General features: G+C 36.2%; 1 protein-coding gene across 1 annotated transcript in view; it reads right to left on the reverse strand.

Annotated features, from left to right (window-relative positions):
* CD164 (CD164 molecule) overlaps window positions 1–21,500 on the reverse strand; it is a 48,709-nt gene extending 27,209 nt beyond the window's left edge. The window contains exons 1-3 of the mRNA XM_053710625.1: window positions 21,295–21,500; window positions 17,685–17,774; window positions 211–279 (exon numbers count right to left, since the gene is read on the reverse strand). Of these exons, the coding sequence (XP_053566600.1) occupies window positions 211–279; window positions 17,685–17,774; window positions 21,295–21,394 (259 nt within the window). The 5' untranslated portion in view covers window positions 21,395–21,500. The remainder of the gene's footprint in view (window positions 1–210; window positions 280–17,684; window positions 17,775–21,294) is intronic.
* Window positions 21,501–24,411: the final 2,911 nt, after the last annotated feature.

Genomic DNA, 24,411 nt, shown 5'->3' on the forward strand with positions numbered 1-24,411 from the left:
AAAAAAAAAAACTTGCAAATTATTCAAAATATGATGGAGAACTAGCAAACTTTGGTCTCATGATTTATGAGGTCTTTAGTACTCAATGATGATATTTTATTTGCATCCTCTGTTGTATTTATACAGCTCTATTTATAAACACAGAACAGAAGCCAACATTTGGATAATAGAAATAAAAAGTGCAATACATTAAAAAAAAAAAAGCATTACCTGAACAGTTTACTTTAGTGCAGTTACTTTCACTTATTAAAGTTTCATTTATACAGGAAGGTCCACTTGCTGAAAAGACAAATAAAAAACATATGACATTAGCCTCTGAACAATATATGTACACATGTAAAATAATGTAAAAGAATCCAAGCAATTAGGATCCAAGCGACATTTGTCAGAGTCTTTCACACACCGTGGTTTTAACTGCGCAGTCTAGATAACATTAAAATTATGTTTGCATGGACAAATAATTTTTAAATAAATATACCTATTTGAAGGGCTACATTTTAACAAATGTAATAGAAGCATGCACTGTGAGGGGCACGAAGGATACAATTATCATATACAATTCATATTTTTTATTCCACTTATGTTCCATTACAACGGCTTTGAAACATACATACATCTACTGTAATTGCTGGGAATATGGGTGATAGTTCATATTCTTTCCCATGAGTCTACAGAATACTTGGAGTAAAAAATTACTAAAAAAAAAACAGAATTTATGTTTACCTGATAAATTTCTTTCTCCTACGGTGTGTCCGGTCCACGGCTTCATCCTTACTTGTGGGATATTCTCTTCCCCTACAGGAAATGGCAAAGAGAGCACACAGCAAGAGCTGTCCATATAGTCCCCCCTCTGGCTCCGCCCCCCAGTCATTCGACCGACGGTTAGGAGAAAAAGGAGAAACTATAGGGTTCTGTGGTGACTGTAGTGTATGGAATAAAATTTTCAAACCTGACTAAAAGCCAGGGCGGGCCGTGGACCGGACACACCGTAGGAGAAAGAAATTTATCAGGTAAACATAAATTCTGTTTTCTCCTACATTGGTGTGTCCGGTCCACAGCTACATCCTTACTTGTGGGAACCAATACCAAAGCTTTAGGACACGGATGAAGGGAGGGAGCAAGTCAGGTTACCTAAACAGAAGGCACCACGGCTTGCAAAACCTTTCTCCCAAAAACAGCCTCCGAAGAAGCATAAAGTATCGAATTTGTAAAATTTGGCAAAAGTATGCAGAGAAGACCAAGTCGCTGCCTTACAGATCTGATCAACAGAAGCCTCGTTCCTGAAGGCCCATGTGGAAGCCACAGCTCTAGTAGAGTGAGCTGTAATTCGTTCAGGAGGCTGCCGTCCGACAGTCCATTAGCCAATCGGATGATGCTTTTCAGCCAAAAAGAAAGAGGTAGCAGTAGCTTTCTGCCCTCTCCTCTTACCAGAATAAACGACAAACAAAGATGATGTTTGTCTGAAATCCTTTGTTGCTTCTAAATAGAATTTTAAAGAACGGACCACATCTAGGTTGTGTAACAAACGTTCCTTCTTTGAAACAGGATTCGGACATAGGGAAGGAACAACTATTTCCTGGTTAATATTCCTGTTGGAAACTACTTTTGGAAGAAAACCAGGTTTGGTATGTAAAACTACCTTATCTGCATGAAATACCAGATAGGGAGAAGTACACTGCAAAGCAGGTAATTCAGAAACTCTTCTAGCAGAAGAAATAGCAACTAAAAACAGAACTTTCCAAGATAGTAACTTAATATCTATGGAATGCAAAGGTTCAAACGGAACCCCTTGAAGAACTGAAAGAACTAAGTTTAGACTCCATGGAGGAGTCATAGGTCTGTAAACAGGCTTGATTCTGATAAATTTCAGAGCAGGCAAAGAGAATGACTGGGGGGCGGAGCCAGAGGGGAGACTATATGGACAGCTCTTGCTGTGTGCTCTCTTTGCCATTTCCTGTAGGGGAAGAGAATATCCCACAAGTAAGGATGAAGCCGTGGACCGGACACACCAATGTAGGAGAAAAAGTGTGAGCGCGCGTGCTAGAACATAACATTGCATTGCATGGGATGGAGGGAGAGGGTAATTAAATGTAAAGAAAGGGATCTGGGAGGGGGTAGGCAATTGAGGGGGGGCAGCTACACTACAGAAACACATAATTTATGTAAGAACTTACCTGATAAATTAATTTCCTTTCATAATGACAAGAGTCCATGAGCTAGTGACGTATGGGATATACATTTCTACCAGGAGGGGGCAAAGTTTCCCAAACCTCAAAATGCCTATAAATACACCTCCCACCTCACTCATACCTTAGTTTAACGTATAGCCAAGAAGTGAGGTGTATAAAAAGCATACAAAAAGAAACTGGAAAAAATAATGTAAGTTCTTATATAAATTATGTTTTCTTTCATGTAAGTGGCAAGAGTCCATGAGCTAGTGACGTATGGGATATAATACCCAAGATGTGGAAGTCCACGAGTCACTAGAGAGGGAGGGATAAAATAAAAACGGCTATTTCCGCTGAGAAATTAAATCCCAAAAAAATTAAGTTTTCTTAAAAATTTCAACAACAAAAAAAAAAAAAACTCAAATCAAAAAGGCATTATAATTAACCTGAGACAACTGCCTGAAGAACCTTTCTACAAAAGGATGCTTCCGAAGAAGCAAAACATCAAAATGGTAACATTTTGTAAAAAGTATGCAAAGACCACCAAGTTGCTGCTTTGCAAATTTGATCAACTGAAGCTTCATTCTTAAAAGCCCAAGAAGTGGAAACTGATCTAGTAGAATGAGCTGTAATTCCTTGAGGTGGAGACTGCCCCGCCTCTAAATAAGCTTTGTGAATCAAAAGTTTCAACCAAGAAGCCAGAGAAATGGCAGAGGCTTTCTGACCTTTCCTGGAGCCAGAAAGAATAACAAATAGACTAGAAGTCTCTCTGAAATCTTTAGTAGCCTCAACATAATATTTCAAAGCTCTTACCACATCCAAAGAATGTAAAGACCTTTCAAGAGTATTCTTAGGATTGGGACACAAATAAGGAACAACAATTTCCTTATTGATGTTAGAATTCACAACTTTAGGCAAAAAGTTAAATGAAGTTTGCAGAACAGCTTTATCTTGATGGAAAATCAGATAAGGAGACTCACAAGAGAGCCGACAATTCAGAAACTCATCTAGAAGCGAAAGCCAAAAGAAATAACACTCCCAAGAAAGTAATTTAATGTCCAGAGAATGCATATGCTCAAAAAGGAGGAGCCTGTAAAATCTTCAAAACCAAAATTTAAACTCCAAGGAGGAGAAATAGATTTAATAACAGGTTTAATATGAATCAAAGCATGAACAAAACAGTGAATATCAAGAAGTTTAGCAATCTTTCTATGAAATAAGACACAAAGAGCAGAAATTTGTCCTTTTAAAGTATTTGCAGAAAAAACCTTTATCCAAACCATCCTGAAGAAACTAAAATCCTAGGAATTCTGAAAGAATGCCAATAATAATGAGTTGAACACCATGAAATATAGATTTTCCAAACCCGATAATAAATTGTCCTTGAAACAGACTTACAAGCCTGTATCAAAGTGCTAATAACAGAGTCAATGAAACCACTATGACTAAGCGTTCAATTTCCATGCCTTCAAATTTAGAGATTTGAGATCCTGATGGAAACACGGCCCTTGAAACAGAAGGTCTGGCCTTAAAGGAAGTGGTCAAGTCTGGCAACTGGACTTCCTGACAAGGTCCGCATACCAAAACCTGAGAGGCCAAGCTGGTGCTATCAGAAATACATCAGGTCGTTCCATTATGATCTTGGAGATCACCCTTGGAAGAAGAACCAGAGGCGGAAAAATAAAAACCAAGAAACTGCTAGAGCATCCACCATCTTCGCCTGAGGATACTTGGACCTGGAAAGGTATCTGAAAAACTTCTTGTTTAGACGAGAGACCATCAGATCTATTTCTGGAATTTTGAAACAAAGCTCCTAAAAAAGGAAGCCGAACTGATATATACCATGAAAACACTGCACCCATTAGGCTTAAACTCAGAACTTGATGTAGCTCCTTTTATGTTTGACTAAAACTTCCCCTAAGGGTCTCTATTAGATATGCCTTTTAAAAACAATCGGAACCTCCTTTCATTATTTGCCCAAGTATGCAACCACCAAATGCAAAACTTTGGAATAGTCTGTCTACATTTTTTATGTCATATACACATGTGTTTAATTTTTACCTATGTGTTTAATTTTACCCCTAATACACTAAGAACCGTTTTTCATAACTAACTTCCGTTTGCAAGTACCAAATGTAAAACTTTGGAATAGTCTGTCAATGTCATATACACATATGTGTTTAACTTTTACCTATGTGTTTAACTTTACCCCTAATACACTAAGAACCGTTTTTTCATAATTAACTTCCGTTTGCAAGTACCAAATGTAAGATTTTATAATATTTATCAAAAAGAGAACAAATATCGACATATGTGTTTAACCTTTAACTATGTGTTTAATCATACTATCATCCCCCAAACAATACTGACTCTTGATCAGATAAGTATGCCCCAATATGCAACCACCAAACGTGAAATATCTAGAATGTCTGTCTATTTTCTGTATCATATACACATATGGGAAAAATTCTTTACCTATGTGTTTAACTTTAACTCTAAGACAATGAGAACCCCCAGTTCTCTCTTTTTGTCCCTAATTTACTTCTGTTTGTAACTATCAAATGTAAAACTCTGTAAAAACTTTATATTCCCTGTACAATGCTGACATATGTCTTTTACCTCTACCTATGTGTTTAATCAAATTGAGGACTCCAAAAAATACTAACTCTTGAACAGACTTTACTCATAATTTAAAGTTGATTTCACTTGACACCATGGATGTGACCATATTACACGTATGGTTGTTCCTTTCCGGAGCAATATGTACTTTTAGTATACTAGTTGTTAAACTAAAATTAACAACGGGACATTTCCAAAAAACTACAAGAGACAATAAGGGATATAACTCAAATTCCACCTTAACTGGGATCACACACCCCTTTGAACTAACCAATAAGGATGCAGGATAGCCCTATAAAGGAATACCTGCCGGCAATGAGAACACATCTTGAAAAAGCCCCAAGTGAGGGGAGAAACCGGTTGATGACTGTGTCTCATTTCCTACAAGAACTACTGCTAAGCTGAACTCCTTTAAGGCTTGTGAACTTGATACAGCCGCCGAAAGGATAGCTATTGTGTTGAAAAAGCACACAGGACAACTACCAACACCTGGCTCACTACCCCCAAGGCCTGTGAATTTGAATACAGCCCTCTGAGGGAGCGCACCAGTCTACAAATTGAATATACTGCCAGATGATCTAGTACCTGCACTAAGCACCACAGAATAAGAGTGCCTTGAAGTTACTATCTACCATCATCTAAAGGATTGCTATTACCCCAGAGATCGTTTACATTCTGTTCCTCCCAAAATCAACTGGACATTTTCAGAAAGGGTGATGTAAGTGAACTACGCTAGGAGTACACACCCACCTCAGGAGGAGGTACAGGACGAACAATATTCAATCTGTGCTCCACAGATTAGCGCAAGGTACCTCACTCGCCCATTAGTATGATCATCTAGTCACGAGTGTTTTTGTTCACTATAGTGCACTTTCAGGTTAATACTGTTTTAACCCCAGATTATTACTGTTTTAACCCCTGGTTTTTACGCTGGACGTCCAGTTATTAAGTCTGTTTGTATTGCTATTTGTTTTTATTTATACTGTTTGAATATCTCTGCCATCTTTATACTTATATTTATTTGAGTATAGTTTTCTTCTATCCTCAATCACAGTGTATATATATATATATATATATATATATATATATATATATATAGATATATATAGATATATATAGATATATATATAGATATATAGAGATATATATATATAGATATATAGAGAGAGAGAGAGAGAGAGAGAGAGAGAGAGAGAGAGAGAGAGAGAGAGAGAGAGAGAGAGAGAGAGAGAGAGAGAGAGAGAGAGAGAGAGAGAGAGAGAGAGAGAGAGAGAGAGAGAGAGAGAGAGAGAGAGAGAGAGAGAGAGAGAGAGAGAGAGAGAGAGATTTGTGGTTAATCTTTCCCCTTTCTGTATGTTTTTTCAAACTAATTTAAAGGGCCCCATTAATTACTTTTTAGTATATATGTACTGATTTTATTAACACTGATTTTTTAATCTTGATTGTATTGTAATTTTACACTATTAAATATATTTTCTTAGATATATATTAGGCTATAACCATTTATTAACTTTTATAACGATTATATTCCTGCTAAGGTAGACCCTTTTAGGTTACCCGTATATTGTATTTGTGTACTACCCTGCTTTCAGCGCCAGTATTTCCGCTTAAATTATTCTACTATCCTCCTCAGGGTTCTTAGAGAGAGACCCTTCTATACTTGGCATTAGGGTTGATATAAGCGCCAATTCTCACCTATCCTCCTTACACTATTTCTGGAAGACTCCACATCTGTACAAGATGGAAAAAACACATCTGGATGGAGACCACTCCCCTGGATATAAAGTCTGACAGATGAGATAATCCCCTTCCCAATTGTCTACACCTGGGATATGAATCGCAGAAATAAGACAAGAGTTGGATTCCATCCAAGAAAGTATCCGAGATACTTCCTCCATAACTGAAGGACTGAGAGTCCCTCCTTGATGATCGACATATGCCACTGTGTTGATATTGTCTGTTTGAAAACAAATGTAAAATTTCTCTCTTCAATAGAGGCCACACCTGAAGAGCCCTGAAAACAGCATGGAGTTCTAAAATATTGATTGGTAACCTCGCCTCCTGAGGTTTCCAAACCCCTAGTGCTGTCAGAGACTCTCAGACAGCTCTCCAACCTGAAAAACTTGCGTCTGTTGAGAATACAGTCCAGGTAGGATGAAAAAATGAGGCCCCCTGAACAATAAGGTTATAGTCCAACCACCAAATCAGAGACAAAAGAGTGTTGGGATTTAAGTATATCAGTTGTGATATCTGAAAATAATCCCTGCACCTTTGGTGCAACATGCAAAGCTAGAGAGGCCTCAAACGAAAACAAGCAAAGAGGATCGCACCTGATGCTGCAGTCATGAGACATAAAACTTTCATGCACATAAGCACTGAAGGAAAGAATAGAGACTGAAGTTTTAGACAAACTAAAATTAACTTCATTCGTCTCTAGTATGTCAGAAAAAGAATCGGATACTAATATCTGGAAACCAAAAAAGGTGACCCTTGTCTAAGGAATCAAGAAACTCTATTGTAAATTGATCCTCCAACCATGTCTTGAAGAAATCACACTAGTTGTTTCAAGTGAGATTCTGCTAAATGAAAAGATTAGAGCTAGTACCAAGATATCGTCCAAATAAGGAAACACTGCAATACCCTGCTCCCTGAATACAGATAGAAGGGCACCGAGTATCTTTGAAAAGAATCTCTGAGCTGCCGCTAGCCCAAAAGGATGAGCGACAAATTGGTAATGCTTATCTAGAAAACAGAATCTCAGAAAACAATAGTGGTCTGAATGAATTGGAATGTCAAAATAAGCATCCTGTAAGTCTATTGTGGAAATGAAATGACCTTGCTGAAATAAAAGGCAGATTAGTCCCTATAGTCACCATCTTGAAAGTTGGGACTCTTACAAAACAATTAAAAAATTTCAGATCCAGAATTAGTCTGAACTAATCTTCGTTCTTTGGGACAATGAATAGATTTGAATAGAAACCCAAACTCCATTCCTGCAGAGGAACTGGAACCATCACCCCTGAAAACTCTAGATCTGAAACACATTTCTGAAAAACCTGAGCTTTCACAGGGTTTGTTGTAACATGGGAAAAAAGAAAGAATCTTCCCATGAGGTTTTATTCTGAAATCTATTTGATACCCCTGAGAAAACAATATTCTGAATCCAGTGATTTGGAACAGAAAAACTGTCCAAATGTGTAGAAATAAATTCCATCTGCCCCCCCACCAGTTGAAATGGTTTAAGGGCCTCACCTTCATGCAGTCTTAGGGGCTGAAATTAGTTTAATTTATAATGCTTGGATTTATCCAAATTTGGAGTAAATCTCAAATTAGAGCCAGAGGCCCTAGGGGAATGAAAAAACAATTGGGAGCTAAAAAAAAAAAAAAAATTACCCTTAGATTTCTTATCTTGGGACAGAAAAAACTCCCTTTTCCCAGTAATAGAGGAGATAATAAAATCCAATAGAAAACCTAAAAAATTGCTATCCTAAATAATAAGATAGTAATCTAAATTTAGACACCATATCAGAGAATTAAGCCATAAAACCTTTCTAGTAAAAATGGCTAAAAACAAAGATTTAATAACAATTAAAATTACATAAAATATAACATCACAAATTAAATGTTAAAGTGAAAGAACAATGCTTAGACAGTTCAGGATCTGATAATTAAACTGTCCAACCAAAAAGTTGAAACAGCAGCAACATCAGCCATAGAAATGACAGGTTTAAAAATATAGCCAATATGTAAACATGCTTCTCTAAGACAGGAAACAAACTTCCTATCTAAAGGATCCTTAAAAGAAGAAATATCTTCCATAGATAGAAGTACGTTCGGCAAGAGTAGAAATAGCCCCACTTTAGGGACTTTTACCCAAAAACTCTAAAATAGCCATAGGTAAAAGGATATAGCTTTTTAATCCTAGAAGAAATGTAAAAAGAAGCACTAAGTTTAGATTCCTTATTAAACATATGATAAATAGCATCTGGAAAAAGAAAAAACTTCAAGGAGTAACCTCGGAAGCTTTAAAAAAACAGAATTCAAACATTTGCTATTCTTGTTATCAAGAGGACTAGATTCCTCAATACCCAAAGTAAACAATACTTCCTTAATAAAGAATGAATACATTCAATAGAAAGGTTGATTTATCAATATCAGTCTCTGAAGTAGGATCCTCTGAGTCAGAGAAAACCTCAAAAGCAGAAATACTTCAGTATGCTGTCGATCAATACAAACTTCATTAGATTTATGAGGAGTTAGGAGAGATTGTTTACGTTAATTTGAAGGCGGAATAGCAGTCATAGCCTTCTCTTTTTCTGTAGCAATATAATCCTTTATACAGTATCTAAAGGAATATCATGTACATTAGACAATGAAGGTTTAACAGTAGATGTATTTGTACTATAGAAACATCAGTATGAAATAATATAACATAACAAGTGCCACATATTTGAGCTTAAGAAATAAAATCAGCTGATTAGCAATATACACACGTAGCTTTGGTAGATTGTGTACAGGCAGCTTAGTTCCTACAGTAACATCAGGCAGGATCAGTTTGAGACATCTTGCAAAATGTAACAAAAAAAGAAAAAACAACATTTAAACAAAATACCCAATTTCCTCAAAATAGTTTCAGGAATGGGAAAAAATGATTATGCTAAAATACTTAAATAAAAATAAAATCAAAAGCAAACATCATAACCCTCTGTAAACAAATGAGAGCAGAGATCAAAAGAGGGAGAGACTTAATATAACACATTTTTGGCGCCAACAATGACGCAAACAAAGATGACGCAAATGCAGAGAAAAAAAACTTGCCGCCAAAGTTAAGAAATTACACCACTCGCGTCATAACAGGCGCAACTTTGCGGCAAAAAAATCTGCGTCTTTGTTGACAATAAACGCAACCTCCACGCCAAAAGTATTCATGCCAAGAATGATGCAATAAATAGAAGCATTTTGCGTCATTGCGAGCCTAATTTGCCCGCAAACTGCAGGTAAGAAAAAAATTACTACATTTCTCCCAAAAACATAATTTCCATGCTGAAACGGTTAGACCTGACTCATGGAAAATATATGCAATATATATTAAAACTTTAAAACATAAAGTGCCGAACATAACAGAGTGTCTTAAAAAATTATATATACTTACCTGAAGACACCCATCCACATATAGCAGACAGCCAAACCAGTACTGAAACATATCAGCAGAGGTAATGGTAGAAGAGTATAATGTCGATCTGTAAAGGGAGGTGGCAGATGAATCCCCACAACCGAATTTACAGAGAGCCTTAGAATAGATTTCCCAAAGGTGAAAACATGGCATCATCAGGCAATACTCCCTTCACATCCCTCAGACAAACACTGTACTTTGCGACGAATTGGGCTTCAAAATGCCTTGAAGCGTCTTTCACAGAAGAAATCAAGCACGACTTTCTTCACCATCCTCCAACGAAGGCAAAGTTTGTAAAACTGAAGTAGGAGTAAGGTGGGAGGTGTATTTATAGGCATTTTGAGGTTTGTGAAACTTTGCCCCCTCCTGGTAGGAATGTATATCCCATATGTCACTAGCTCATGGACTCTTGCCACTTACATGAAAGAAATTGGCTTTTTTGGCAATATATATATATATATATATATATATTTTTTTTTTTTTTTTTTTTTTTTTTTTTTTTTTTTTTTTTTAGCAAACTGCAGGCAGACAGCTGCCAGTACCCAAGATGGCAGCAAATAGGTAGAGGAGGGAGGGTTAGAGATGTTTTTGGGGGGGATCCAACACTGCAGAATAATATATATATATATATATTTTTTTTTAAAGTGTTTTATTTTAGTACTGGCAGACTTTCTGCCAGCACTTAAGATGGCGGTCACAATTGTGAGTTGGGGAGGGAAGAGAGCTGTTTGAGGGGGGTCAAGGAGGGTTCAGGGGGTGGGATATGTCAGGTGGGAGGCTGATCTCTACACTAAAGCTAAAATTAACCTTATAAGCTACCTAATTAACCCCTTAACTGCTGGGCATAATACAAGTGTGGTGCGCAACGGAATTTAGCGGCCTTTTAAAATTACCACACAAAAAAAAAATAAAGCCATATATATGTTTGCTATTTCTGAACAAAGGGGACCCCAAAGAAGAATATTTTTTTTTTTTTTTAATTTCATCGCATTTGACGGTTAAATGGTGGCATGAAATATACCAAAATGGGCCTAGATCAATACTTTGGGTTGTCTACTAAAAAATAAAAATCTATACATGAAGGGTTATTCAGGGATTCCTGACAGATATCAGTGTTACAATGTAACTAGCGGTAATTTTGAAGAAAATAAATATGGTCTGGAAATAGCAAAGTGCTACTTGTATTTATTGCCCTATAACTTGCAAAGAACATGTAAACATTGGGTATTTCTAAACTCAGGACAGAATTTAGAAACTATTTAGCATGGGCGTTTTTTGGTGGTTGGAGATGTGTAAGATTTTGGGGGTGAAATTCAGAAAGTGTTTTTTTCCATTATATATTTTTTTAGTAAATTATAAGATATGTTGAAAATAATGGTATCATTAGAAAGTCAATTTAATGGCGAGAAAAACAGTATATAAATGTGTGGGTACAGTAAATGAGTAAGAGGAAAATTACAGCTAAACACAAACACAGCAGAAATGTAAAAATAGCCCTGGTCCCAAACAATAAGAAAAAATTGAAAAATGGTCTGGTCACTAAGGGGTTAATTAAAACTTTATGATGCTTTCATTTTAAAATATTTACCTTTGCATTATTGAAAACAGACCGCTGATCCTCTGCCCGCATCTCCTATTGTAGTTAGCATATCGGTGACAAACCCGACTCCCTCCAATTGTTGTGTTCCCCCATATGGAGTCCAGCTCGTGGGGCACGCAACGATTGGAGGGAGCCGGATTCTTCATCAATATGATTACTACAGTAGGAGATGCGGGCGGAGGATCGGTGGTCTTACTCCATAACGCAAAGGTTTTTTTTTTTAAAAAAAAAAAGCGTCATTGTAAAGTTTAATTAATTAAAGTGCCCCTGCTTAAGATTACTTTTAGATACCAGGCACTAATTCCTTAATACTTTACAATCACTTTAAAGTGATTATAATCACTTCTTACATAACTACAGCATAATAACAAACAATGAGGTTTTTTTTCTGAATAGGAATCAGACTATGCATGCATCCATCCAATACAAGAGAATGTTTTCCAATAAGATATACAGTAGATACAAACTAACAAATGACAATACTGCTGTGAGTGGAACTCTCTTCTTATATTTTTTGTCACATAAAAGCAGTGGGTTTTATTTTATTTTTTTTTTTTTTACTTTCTCAGCTTTTTGACTAACATTTTCTGAAACAGATCATCAGGCTTGTCTTAAAACATTTTTAAAAGGGAGATGAAGCACAAAATTGCAATGATCACATTAAAACATAGGAGAGTCCAAATGCAATGCTGTATCTTATTTGGCTTCTTCTTTAAACTTTTTACAGCAGAACTCTCCCTTATCTACAGTCCTTTTTATGAGGCTCAATATTGCAAGCCAATCACGGAAGTCATATCTATATCCCCATCAGGAATGCGCACAAACAATCCACATGCAGGACAACATACCATAATAGAGTGTAATGCATCCAGGGTTTCGTCAAAGCAGCGCATATGCATTACAAAGCGGACACTGGGCATATAAAAAGTATCGAGCCCTGACACTCATCAATATGCAAATTGATCATTATAATAGGAGCCGATATTGCTGGATTTGTTTAGGGCAACAAGTTGGATTCTAAAAAGGGGCGAATAGAGAACTATGCTGGATGATTGTTTTGCTGTGAATTAGGAAAAAACATGCTTATTCATTTAAATAAAAATACATTTGCTGCAATAATGCTTTCTGCATAACTAGGGAAAAATCTGATGCTTTTACTATAAACATTGTTTTATGTCTCTTTACATCTGTGAGTTAACTGAAATTAACCTAAATTCCCTTATGCGCATCAACATAACTGTCACACACATCTCACTTAGGCCCTGATATTCAAAGATTCTCCAGCTTGGAGAGAAATTGTAGTTCAGACTTCAAAGGCTAAACTCACTGAATTTTTAAACGAAAAACTCTCCAGCATGGTGAGATTTCTCTTATTTATGTATGTGAAGCAGAGACAAGCCCAGTGCAATATAGCACGGCATGATATGAGAGTTTTGTTACACTTACACTTTGTGCAATGCATTTTATATTACTATACATTTCAGATTGGGTCCTTTCTGTATTATTGCATTTAAGCTTTGCACTCTCTCATTTGCAATTTTATACATTTCAATTTTGATCTAGCAGTGATTTTACACATTCCGATTATGCTTTGGTGAAAGTGTCTGTGTTACTTTAATAATTTAGGATCATACTTTGTATAAAAATTACATTGCACTTTGTATTTTCTCCATTGAAAACTGACAGCTTTAAAAAGTGGGAGGGACAGAGCAGTTCCCAGGGTATGTCTGAAGCACTTACAAGTCTTGTGAAATTTTCTAAGCATTTTAAACAAGCTGGTCTCACTGATTTGTCTCCCCAGCTGTATGCAGATGAAGTTTGTTCAAAAATTCCCAATACACTTATTTTAACAAACAGAAAAGTAATATATAGTAAAATATAGACAAAAACAAGTTGAATTGTAGTGAAAACATTTCAGTTTAATTTGCAATTGCAAATGGAAACTCTATTTCAGTCCCAGGGGATCTCCAGTTAGCTTCTCTCTCCCATGTGAAATGTTGAATCCCAGAGAGCTTCATTACTTTCTATAGAAGGCAGCTCTATGGGATTTCCAGGATCCTCCCCTTTTCTTAGAAAATTCAGTGAGTTCTACCCCTGTGAAGTCAGAACTATAATCTCTCTCCAAACTAGAGAACGTTTGATTATCTGGCTCATAGATGTAAATGACACTCTGGTAAACTGAATCTGACAGTTTTTCAGTTCTAATTTAAATAAAAACATGCAAAGTGCAATCTAATTTATAAATGCTACAAAATACTATAAAATTATACAAAATAGAAAGTGAAATAGTTTACATGTAATAAAATGTTATCTGAAGTAAATCAGAACTGTCAGGTCATGCAGTTTTATATTGCACTGGGCTTGTCTCTCCTTCACATACAGAAATGCAGGGAAAGCCCCTTTGAGAAGTAAAGCAAAATCTGCCTTTTGAAAATATCACTAGGGATCTCGCAGTGCTGGAGGATCATTTTAGATTATCTGACCTGAGCAGAGAGGTTTTGTATATCAGGGGCTTAAATTAATGATCATCAATGCAAGATACACTTTTGCTCAAGATAAAATTACAGATAAATACCATAACTATAACAGTCTTATCTCAAAAGAAAGAAGTGAATTTATGGCATAGGCAAAAAGTCTCAGCTGTATTCCCTGGAAGTGTAAGAGTGCAGGTTATGGAGTGGAAACGCAATTAATGTGCACTTTTCCAGTTAAAAGGGACATTAAACACTTTAAGTTGGTAATATAAAATGATAAACAGAATAAATAAAAAAAACAGCAATATACTTTCATTATTTATTTTGTCCCCTTTTCGTGTGATTCCATTCTGAAATTGTGAGTGGAAGTGCAGAACACTGTTATATTCCCCACAGCCATTGGCTGCACACTCTAGTGACCTATTTATAACTGTCCCTAATTGGCCACAGTAAAGAAGATAACCTAAGTTACAACATGAAAGCTCCCATTGTTTTAAAGACACCAAATATTGACAAAATAAGTGTAAAGTTTTAAACGGCTAATAAATCTGTAAAAAAATGCATCCCCATGTTACTCTTGGACTAATCTTTTCTTTGAATGCATCATTCTATCTATAATGCCCCTTAAATATAAATCAAAAGATTCATTGCTTGCTATACTTTGGAGGTTCAATTTTTATTGAGGTGGGAAATACAAAATCCCAAATGATTGCAACTTCACACCTCAGAGTTCTACTGTATGGTATTTAAGAGATTTTAAAGCTGAGAAGTGAAAATTATATTTCTAAGAAGTGGAAAAACTAAAATAGAATTCATGGTCATTACTGATCTAAAATTATTCCAGTTACACTTTATTTTAAACAGATAAAGTCAGTAAATCATGGGTTTCTTTGGGGTGATCTTCCTCATTTACTGATGTATTGACTATCTAAAATGAGGTCCTTATCAGTTACTGAACTCAATCTCTCATAAGATGCCCCACCCATTGTGTCCACCAATCAGAAGCTGCTGTCTCCAAAGCATATAAAGCTTACACACACTTCTATCTTTTCTTTGTTGTGATTTCCTTTTGGGCATTTTGTTCCGCAAGCTGTATATGACAATGTTCAAGCAGCCCCATCATCTTATCTAATTAGATGCAACATTTAAAGTCAGATATATTTTATCTCCTAGGAGGGTGATTCTGAGTAAACTGCAAATTTGTGCTCTATCTACCCAGTGAGAGCACAATAGTCTTCACCGCTGTGGATTACGTTGGACTTTAGTTTGCCTGCTTCTTGATGCAAAATGACAGTTTTCTCCAGATGGATTTGTCCACCAAGTAGAACTCCATAAAGACTTGAAGTGATGGTAAATCCTAGCGTTTCAAAAACACTAGGATTTTCCAGCACTAAAAATAAATGTGACCTTCAGTGATGACTTTTAAAAAAGTTATGTTAAACATTTCTTTTGTTTGCCGCTGCCTCTTTGCTTAAACCAAGAGCCTTTGGCAAAGCTTCCCCCCACCCCAATGAGGTGACATTTTTACCTCTAAGCCAATAGCCGTGCTACCATACGGCTATTGGCTAAGAGGTGGAAACGTCAACTCACTGAATAATAATAAAAAATAAAAAAATTGTAATATACCTTTTTAATACGTTATCACTGAAGGTTCCATTTATTTTTAGGGCTGGTAAAACCTAGTGTTTTTGAAACGCTAGGATTGACCACATATCTAGATTATTATTTGAAAAGCGCATGTTTCTAGTTTGCAGTGTGCTTGAGCAAGGAACTCTAGAAATCAACTTGTTGGTGTCCCTTTACAAAAGATGTATCTAATGACTTAGAATGTAGTCCTGGGGCTGTACGGCAGGATGGATTAGTCTGCTAAAAAGGTGAAATTAGTGGGCAAGATTTGGGTGTAGTCATTTTGAGCAAAATAAACTATGGGCCATGGTGTATACACCTGCATAAGGAAATCAACAAACAAAATCTAAATATCTTTGTTAAATATTTAAGGCATGTCCAAAGTTGTCACTTTAAACAAAGACTTTGTTTTTTTTCCATGTTGAGAAGCAATACTGACACTGACTCTGGCATCCCCCACCCAAGTCTCTACCTATAGGCATTTGGCCTCAAGAAGACAAATCAGTCTTGTAAACACAGTTTCAAAATGTACAATGTAGACCGCTTTATTAAGAATATAAAATATATGACATTCTCACTGATGTGGTCTTGCCTCCTCATAAAGAAGCTTGTGGGTGAGGTATGTAACCCTATCAATAAGCTTCATTATAGGACGAGTGTCTGTTCGAACCAGATCTATATTACGGAGTGAAAAGGAGCCCCGAAATACTTAACATGTTGAGTAATATTTCGAGAACGATTCCCAATGACAGTCCGCAACCCTTTACCCATTCACAATCGAAAATTAACTGTGCCAGTAAATATCTATATGGTGGAGGGGAAGGGTTTGATTTGGAAACTCCTGTTCTAAATTAATGAGAATCTTATCATCCAATTTAGCAAGGTTTCAATAAGCTGTATTTTTTCTGAGGCCAAAGCTAATGTACAACAGGTGATCACTTGGAACAAATAAAGGAGGTTTCAGCATGACGTATTTTATACTTCATGAATGAAAATCCCCTTTATTTGTTCCAATAGTAAATCCTAGCATTTCAGAAACGCTAGGATTTACCATCTCTTTAAGGGCAGCAAATACAAACCAAGTCTCTAAAGCCCTAATAAGGAACATGCAACATACACAGGCTCATACAGGATTGGACATAAACATGCAGACATTGCATCCCGCAAAGAAGATGTGCAGAAACATTTAACACTTTCCTTACCTACTCACACTGGGGAAATGCTGACTTATTGGGTGCCCCTTAAAACCAGTGATGCACCGAAATGGAAATTCTGGACCGAAACCGAACATCCAGGATGTGCTTGGCCGAAAATGTTTTGGGGTTTTTTCAAAGTATTTTAAAATTCTTATTTTTCTTTTTTTTGCATAATTAGACAATTTAATGAATTAATCTGAATTGAAAAACTGCAAGCCAATGAATTCAAACAGCAGCTCTAGGCTAGCATCAAATTTGAAATATGCTACACAATAATTTTGCCGAAAATAATAGGCAAAAAACAGAAAACTGAAATAACCGAAAATGCAATTTTCAGCCGAAACGTTTGAGGACAAAATGTTGGTGCATCCCTACTTAAAACTAAATAGTATTAAAAACATAGCTCATGGGAATAAACACAGGGGTACTCTGATGTGCTGAGGGGCCTGAATGGTCAACCCAAACTGGATGTAATTAGCAGTAGTAAGAGGAGGTGTACCCGGTGTTTTTTCAAGCACAAAAAGCTAGCAGATGAATGTATATGAGAAAAAAAAAACTTGTAGTCTTCTAGGAAATGTTACAATTAGCACAAGGCTTCATACCTTAACATTGAATATCATAGGATATCACAAACATATTAAACACAATTTATTTTAAGGGTGTATAGAGTTCAACAAACCCATATGGGTACCCGCAAGTAGTAACTACTAGCATTCTACAGAAGTTAGCAGGCATCGATTTTAGCAGTTTTACATAAAAGTAGCATTGGAGCTTGTATAAAATTGGAGTTAGGAAATTAAGTACTCTAAACCAATAAAGCAGACTTACCATTACTACATTCCACCCAGGCACACTGTAGACCACTGCTTATATTTGTTGTACAAGTGTCACAAGTTTCAAATTCTCCACAGGTATCAGCTGAAATTAAAAAAAAAATGTCACAGTAAGAAAATATGCTCACAGTGCATGATAAAGTTTGTAGCCTTTACCAACTTGTTTCGTATTCATCACTAAAAATGCACAACCATATGATTAAAATAATAATGAATATAATATTTCCCATCAAATTAAAGCAATGCAATTCCAAGCCCCAAGTATAAAACAACTCTTTGAAGTTTTGGACAGTAGTTGTGGCTTGTAGTTTTGATTCTCCCCTCAAGAGTTTGCTACCTTTAACACTGAAACTTGTTCTTATCTAGAGGAAACTAGAAATACTTTAACTACTGCAGTCCAGGCACAATGGCAGTTTTGCAGATAAAAGAACTGCAGAAATAACTCCATCCACACTCATCTTTCTTCCTCTTGTCAGTCCAAACCAACAAGTCATCTATGTGTAAAGAGAGCTGAGTCGGGCATAGTCCTAACTCTGATCACTCCGCTAAACGTAGTTACAACATCCCATAATCCACCTTAACTCCAGATACTACCAAAAATGTAATTCACTTTTATCACCTGACATGACTGTTGCACTTACAGAAACTTAAATGGATCACTAATCCTCTTAGGATGCAGCTGTCCCAGTAGAGTGAGACAGGGGAACATACAAAACCACTTACATGCTACTTTAGATAGCAGGTGATTATCAAAGAAATTGACATCACCTGTATGTTGGGTGCCTTTTATGGTACTCTGGGTTTTAAAGGGAACCCTAGCACCTCAAAATAATCATCTATTTTAAAAAGAGGACCCACTTCAAAGGAGGGGTTCACATGGCCAGGTGTCTATCAGTTGATAACCATGGCAACAGTGATGAGTTGACAGAATAGGCATATGAAATATCATCAGGAGGGTGAGGTATTGCTTTTGTTGCTCTGCACCATACATAGCCAAACTTCAGATCCCATTTTGACATAATAAGGTATTCCTGCAGTCATTTTCCAAAACTGCTTGATCTCCTGAAAATGAGGTGTAATTAGTGGAGGTACTTCACAGAAAAAAAAAAAAATTGTGTAAATGCATTGAGAGCCAAGCTATTAAAAACTCTAGCACATGGGTGTGAAATGAAGCAACAAATGGGTAAAAATAGTTATTAACAAAACAAAAAAAAGTTTTATTGCTCAAGGCTCTGAATCTATCAGCATAAAAAGTCACTGAATTCTAGGACAGGTGTAAGAACTTTCACTGTGTCATGGAACCAACAAACACCACATTTATGGTGGTCAGAATGATTATATACAAGAAATACCTTGCAGCTACACTTAAAACTTACAGTACAAAGATAGCCAGACACTATTTAACTTTAATATATCACCAATAAACAAGACCTAAATGTATTATCTATGAAAAAGTGTCAAAATATAAAGACCTGTGCTTTGGAATAACTTTAAAGTGAGGGTAGAGTTGCAGCTGTTGCTCAATATATTTTAAATCTTTGTTATATAATGTGCACACACATATAAACATTGAGTGGATTAGTAATTTTTCCTAAATATCCCCCTCCCTATTTAAAAATGTTGCCAGCCAGGCGTCATTATGAAGTAGCTGGGTGGGGAGAAATGTACTTTGCAGCATTATAACATTTTCTGCTATTTGTAAAAGGCATTGATGCTATCCAAACTGTCAAACATTAACTACTTAATTAACATACATTGATTTAATGATAATTTGTACCACAAACATTTAATATTTATAATGGTAGATTAATATTGGCTTAAATTTTAGCAGGGTGGTGTGTCTGTTAAATAGGTCCTAGGGAGAACATGGCATACATTAGGTACAAAACCATTTATCCAAACTGCTTGGGACCACAAAATGTTTGCATTTCAGGACAGTTAGGATGTTGGAATATTTGTATAGATGTTCTGTAAAACTGAACAGCTTGGGAACAGGATAGAACCAAGTATAAAAAATAAATTATGTAGTTTAGGCAATATTTACATGTCATAATAAAGCTCTTATACATGCAACCTAGCGGAAGTTTTAGATTATTTTCAATATTTCTGTATACATTGAACCATCAGAAAGATAGTACAGTTCTGTAATAAGAATAGGTAATAGTTATACAGGTACAAAATTGCCAATTCCAAACTATGAGTTCCCTATCAACCAGTGAATGAATATATATATATCCCCATATTGAGGGTTAAAGTAGGAAAATCTGCCAACATGTCTGCAAAGGGGTTTTTAAAGAATTAAACACGGGTGCCCTAAATTTACAATTGATAAAAATAAAAATGTAAAAAATGTTTTGCTTTTATGTAAAATAAAAGATGGAAAAAAAATGCATCTTTCAGAGCGTATAAACCTCTAAATCAATGTAAACAACAACAAAAAATTGGCATTAGTAAAAGCAGTTGAATGTGAGGCTGGAAGGTAAATGGATCACAAACTGTACCTACTGGGGAAAAAATAAAGTAAAAATAAAGTCTGACATTCTGTAAAAAAAAAGTCCATGATTATTTCACTATATATTCATTGTATTGTCTATGTTTCTTTTTTTCTTCTATTGTTTTTTAATATATATTATGCAACATTTTCTCTCCCCCCCCCTTTTGTTAAAAAAAAAAAAATATCTGTTCACCATCAACCTTGTCTGAGTTATTAAACCTGAGCATTATATATCACTACAATTACTATTGCATACTTTAACAATAGATCAGTTATCCTTCCCACTTTCTATTCTCCATTATTTGACAAACAATGACTGCCCTTTCGTTAGTGTAGGTATTAATTACAGTGTAGTTAATCCTCCCCCAGGCCCTATTTAATGGACACACTACCTGGCTGTCTTTTCTGACCACCCTGCTAAAATGTATGTAAATTTTACTCTAAAATTAGCTAATTTTCAAAATAAGTTTCACAAATCAATTTATGTCAAATTATGCAATTAATCTGTGCTTTGGACAGCTTGCACCACACCGTCTAAGACTTTGAAAACTCCTGAGTAACAGTATGCACTTAGCTAAATATATTATTTATAATATCACACCACATCTCCGTTATCAAGTTTTTTTCATTGAAAAAGCTTTAAGATGTGAGCAATCAATACTTAAACGTTTTTTATTGTTAGGTCATAATAGTTTGGGGGTTATTTTACAAAAAAAAGGGGAGGGGGTATTTTCTTTAGCCAGACAGGAGCCGCTAAACCTACCTACCTATTACAGCATTCGACATAGACGATGGAGCTAGCTGCATATAGACGGGCAGTGGGGTCCGCTGATAAGCAGTGTAAGGGCTCACAGTGACACCTAACTGTAAGATTGGACAACCCTATGCGACAAGCACTAAAACACCTGATCCAGGAACTTGCTATATGGTGTAAAGCCCCTCCTATGACGTAGGTTCAGGAAAAGTATTCTTTCTAGCCAATTGACGCTTCATGTGTTTATAAATGTTCAAAACCAACAGGTATGGTGCTGGAGCACTTAGTTCCCAAATCGAGATAACAAGGCGCAGTTTTAGTTAAACACGTAAGCAACAAAACCCAGGAAGCACTTACCGGCAACCGTCACAGTAATCTTCCCAAGCAGCAGTAGCAAGAGCGCCCCAGGTACAAGTACCCGGAGCAGACCACCTCCGGTAGCCAGGCGTGTGTTCATGGTGCGAATACTTTAGAGCGTAGGGCTGTGCAGCGATTATCGTGTGTCAGCTAGAAATGTGTATGACAGACCGCAGCTAACCTCGGCTCGTCACGTGACTCGCGGCCACCGCCTCGGCCAACTGGATACAAGTGGGCGCGGCTTTCTGTCAGAATGTACCAAATAGAACAGGGGAGGAGTTGTTGACTTTAAACTGTGACGCTATAAAAAGTGAGATATGGTCTAGGTTACCATACAAAAATCATCCAGAAACTGTCCAATGCCCAATAAGAAAAAAATAATCGTTTGCTGCTGTGGAACTTATTTTCATCTGTCTAATGATGACGCCACAGTGCACGTGGCAGTACAACAAATGACTCAACCTTTCGCTTCCAAGTTGATAGTAGTTGTGGCTGGTGGTTGAGCTAAAGGGAGGGGCTGGAGCGTGAGTCACCTGCGCGTGAGCCTGAGGTGTGCGCTAGGCTAGCTAGTACGCTGTGGCGGGTTTTACAGTCAGCGTGAAGTGATGCACACTGCGCAGTCTGCATTGTTTGTTTTATTTACCACGAATCTGCACACTCGGTATTTATTTGTCTGAGATGTGTGAAGAACAGTTGCTGAATTGTTCTTTTGGTATCAGATGGAAAAATCACCGGTTTTCTTAAAACTATTTTCTATTTTGGTGACTGTACAATAAGGTGACCAGATTTTTATAAAATGAAATCCGGGGACATTTTTATTTTTTTTATTGGCAAATGGTAAAAAACTATTAGTATATTTATAAGTTATTTATTAAACTACCAAGTTGTAACCAGGGGTCAAGTCATACAAAAAAAAATGAGTGTCACATTAGTGTTGATAGTCTAGAATGTTGCTATTTTAATGTAAACACACACACAAACTCACATGCATTTCCTAGACAACAATTGAAACTAAGTACTGCAATTTAAAAGAATGAAAAAAACCTTGGCTTTGGGAGTATTCATGCGCACTATGAGTTTAGTGGGGGGGGGGGGGGTTATATGCCAAAAGCCCTCTTTTATTGGGGTCAGCAAATGTTTCTTTTTAAAAAAATAAAAGCCCCCTGTTTTCATTGCAGTGGCACGTGGAAGGGGTGTTCATAGTTGCCAACATTTTAAAAAAAATTCCAGGGACACTTTGCAGCAGAGAAAGCAAGCGGTTTACTGGAGTATTGACGACCTACTGTTCAACTGCTCCGTCCACTCAGTTCTGCAATCAAAACACACCCATTTGAAAGTAATAGTATAATTTAGACTTATCCATAGTTTATTATACAGATTACAGCACCAAGCTCTTACACCTACCCAGTCTCTGGAACACATTCTGGGCATATGGTTATTTTTACAACACAGCATCAAAATTAGAAAGACAAATAATATGTGAACCCATTCAATAATAATAACAATATTCCATTAGGAATGAATTATATTTAAATAATACACTATATCTATTTATCATCTATCTATCTGTATATGTGTATATATATATATATATATATATATATATATATATATATAAAGGTGGCCCTCATTTTACAACGGTTCAATTTATACAGTTTCAGAATAACAACCTTTTTTTCCAGTCATGTGACTGCTATAGAAAAGCATTGAGAAGCAGTGCATTTATTAAAATAGCCAGTTGATGGAGCTGTCCGCTTGTGTTGCAGCAAAGCCAAGAAAGCTGAAATTAATCAGTTTAAGCAGACATGAGCTATCGAGCAGATTTCAGAGGAACAAGATCTTCCTGTCTATAAATCAGTCCAGATTGAAATGCATAAAAAGAACTGTTTGCAGAAAAATAAAAGTGAAGTCTGTATTGTGTGATTATTTTTTTAGGTTTATAATGCTGTTTGGCAAATGTTTTTGTTCATTTAACTTAGTTTAATTATATATTCTGTGTTTTGTGATTATTTTATTAGGTTTATAATGCTGTTTAGCATTTAAAGTCTTCATTTCAAAGCTTTAAAAATAATGTATTAGGTGTTACTTATGACAATTTTGAGAGGGGCCTGGAACCTATCTCCCTCACTTCCCATTGACTTACATTATAAACTGCGTTTCAATTTACAACCATTTCTTCTGGAACCTAACCCCGGCGTAAACTGAGGGCTACCTGTATGTGTATATATATATATATATATATATATATATATATATATATACAAACAACAAATGTTGTGCAAAAGAGATTTTCAGGGACATTTCCAGGGACACAAAAAATCCAGGGACATACAACAAAATCCAGGGACTGTCCCTGGAAATCAGGGACTGTTGGCAACTATGGGTGTTCATTTGCTGATCCTCACATTTATGGAACCCATATTCCTCTCATCAGAAGAAGAATACTAATGCCTGATTTTTCCTTTTTTTTGTACATTTATTATGTTTGGTATTTATTGTCAAATGTATACCTATTGGAAAGACTAATTAATACCACAATATATTCAGACTTAGCTGGTGTATCCTCAGCTAATGTGTATTGAATTCTGCTTGCTAGCCAATTAATCATCAGGGGACCTCTCCCAGAGTATAACCCTTCTCATTTTGCAATATATTTAAACAAACTGAGCTAATAACCCAAAAGAAAAACAGGGAGCACAGGTATAGAGCTAGCCTCAGCATAGACAGATCACACAAATGTAGTATGCACAACATACATGTTTTCTTCATAGACAGCTTCTTGATTAATGATGACGACCTGTGCACTCTGAAGTAGGCAGAGTTTGTGGTATTTGTTTTCACGGCAGCAAGAGAATAACATACTTAAAGGGACATGAAACCCACATTTTTTCTTTCATGATTCAGAAAGAGCATGTGATTTTAAACAACTTTCTAATTTACTTCTATTATCTAATTTGCTTCATTCTCTTTATATCCTTTGCTGAAAAGCATATATATATATATATAGCATCAGTAGCTGCTGATTGGTTGCTGCACATAGATGCTTCGTGTGATTGGCTCACCCATGTGCATTACTATATCTTCAACAAAAGGATATCTAAAGAATGAAGCAAATTA

This window comes from Bombina bombina, chromosome 4 (genome assembly GCF_027579735.1).
Source record: "Bombina bombina isolate aBomBom1 chromosome 4, aBomBom1.pri, whole genome shotgun sequence".
Taxonomy (NCBI): domain Eukaryota; kingdom Metazoa; phylum Chordata; class Amphibia; order Anura; family Bombinatoridae; genus Bombina; species Bombina bombina.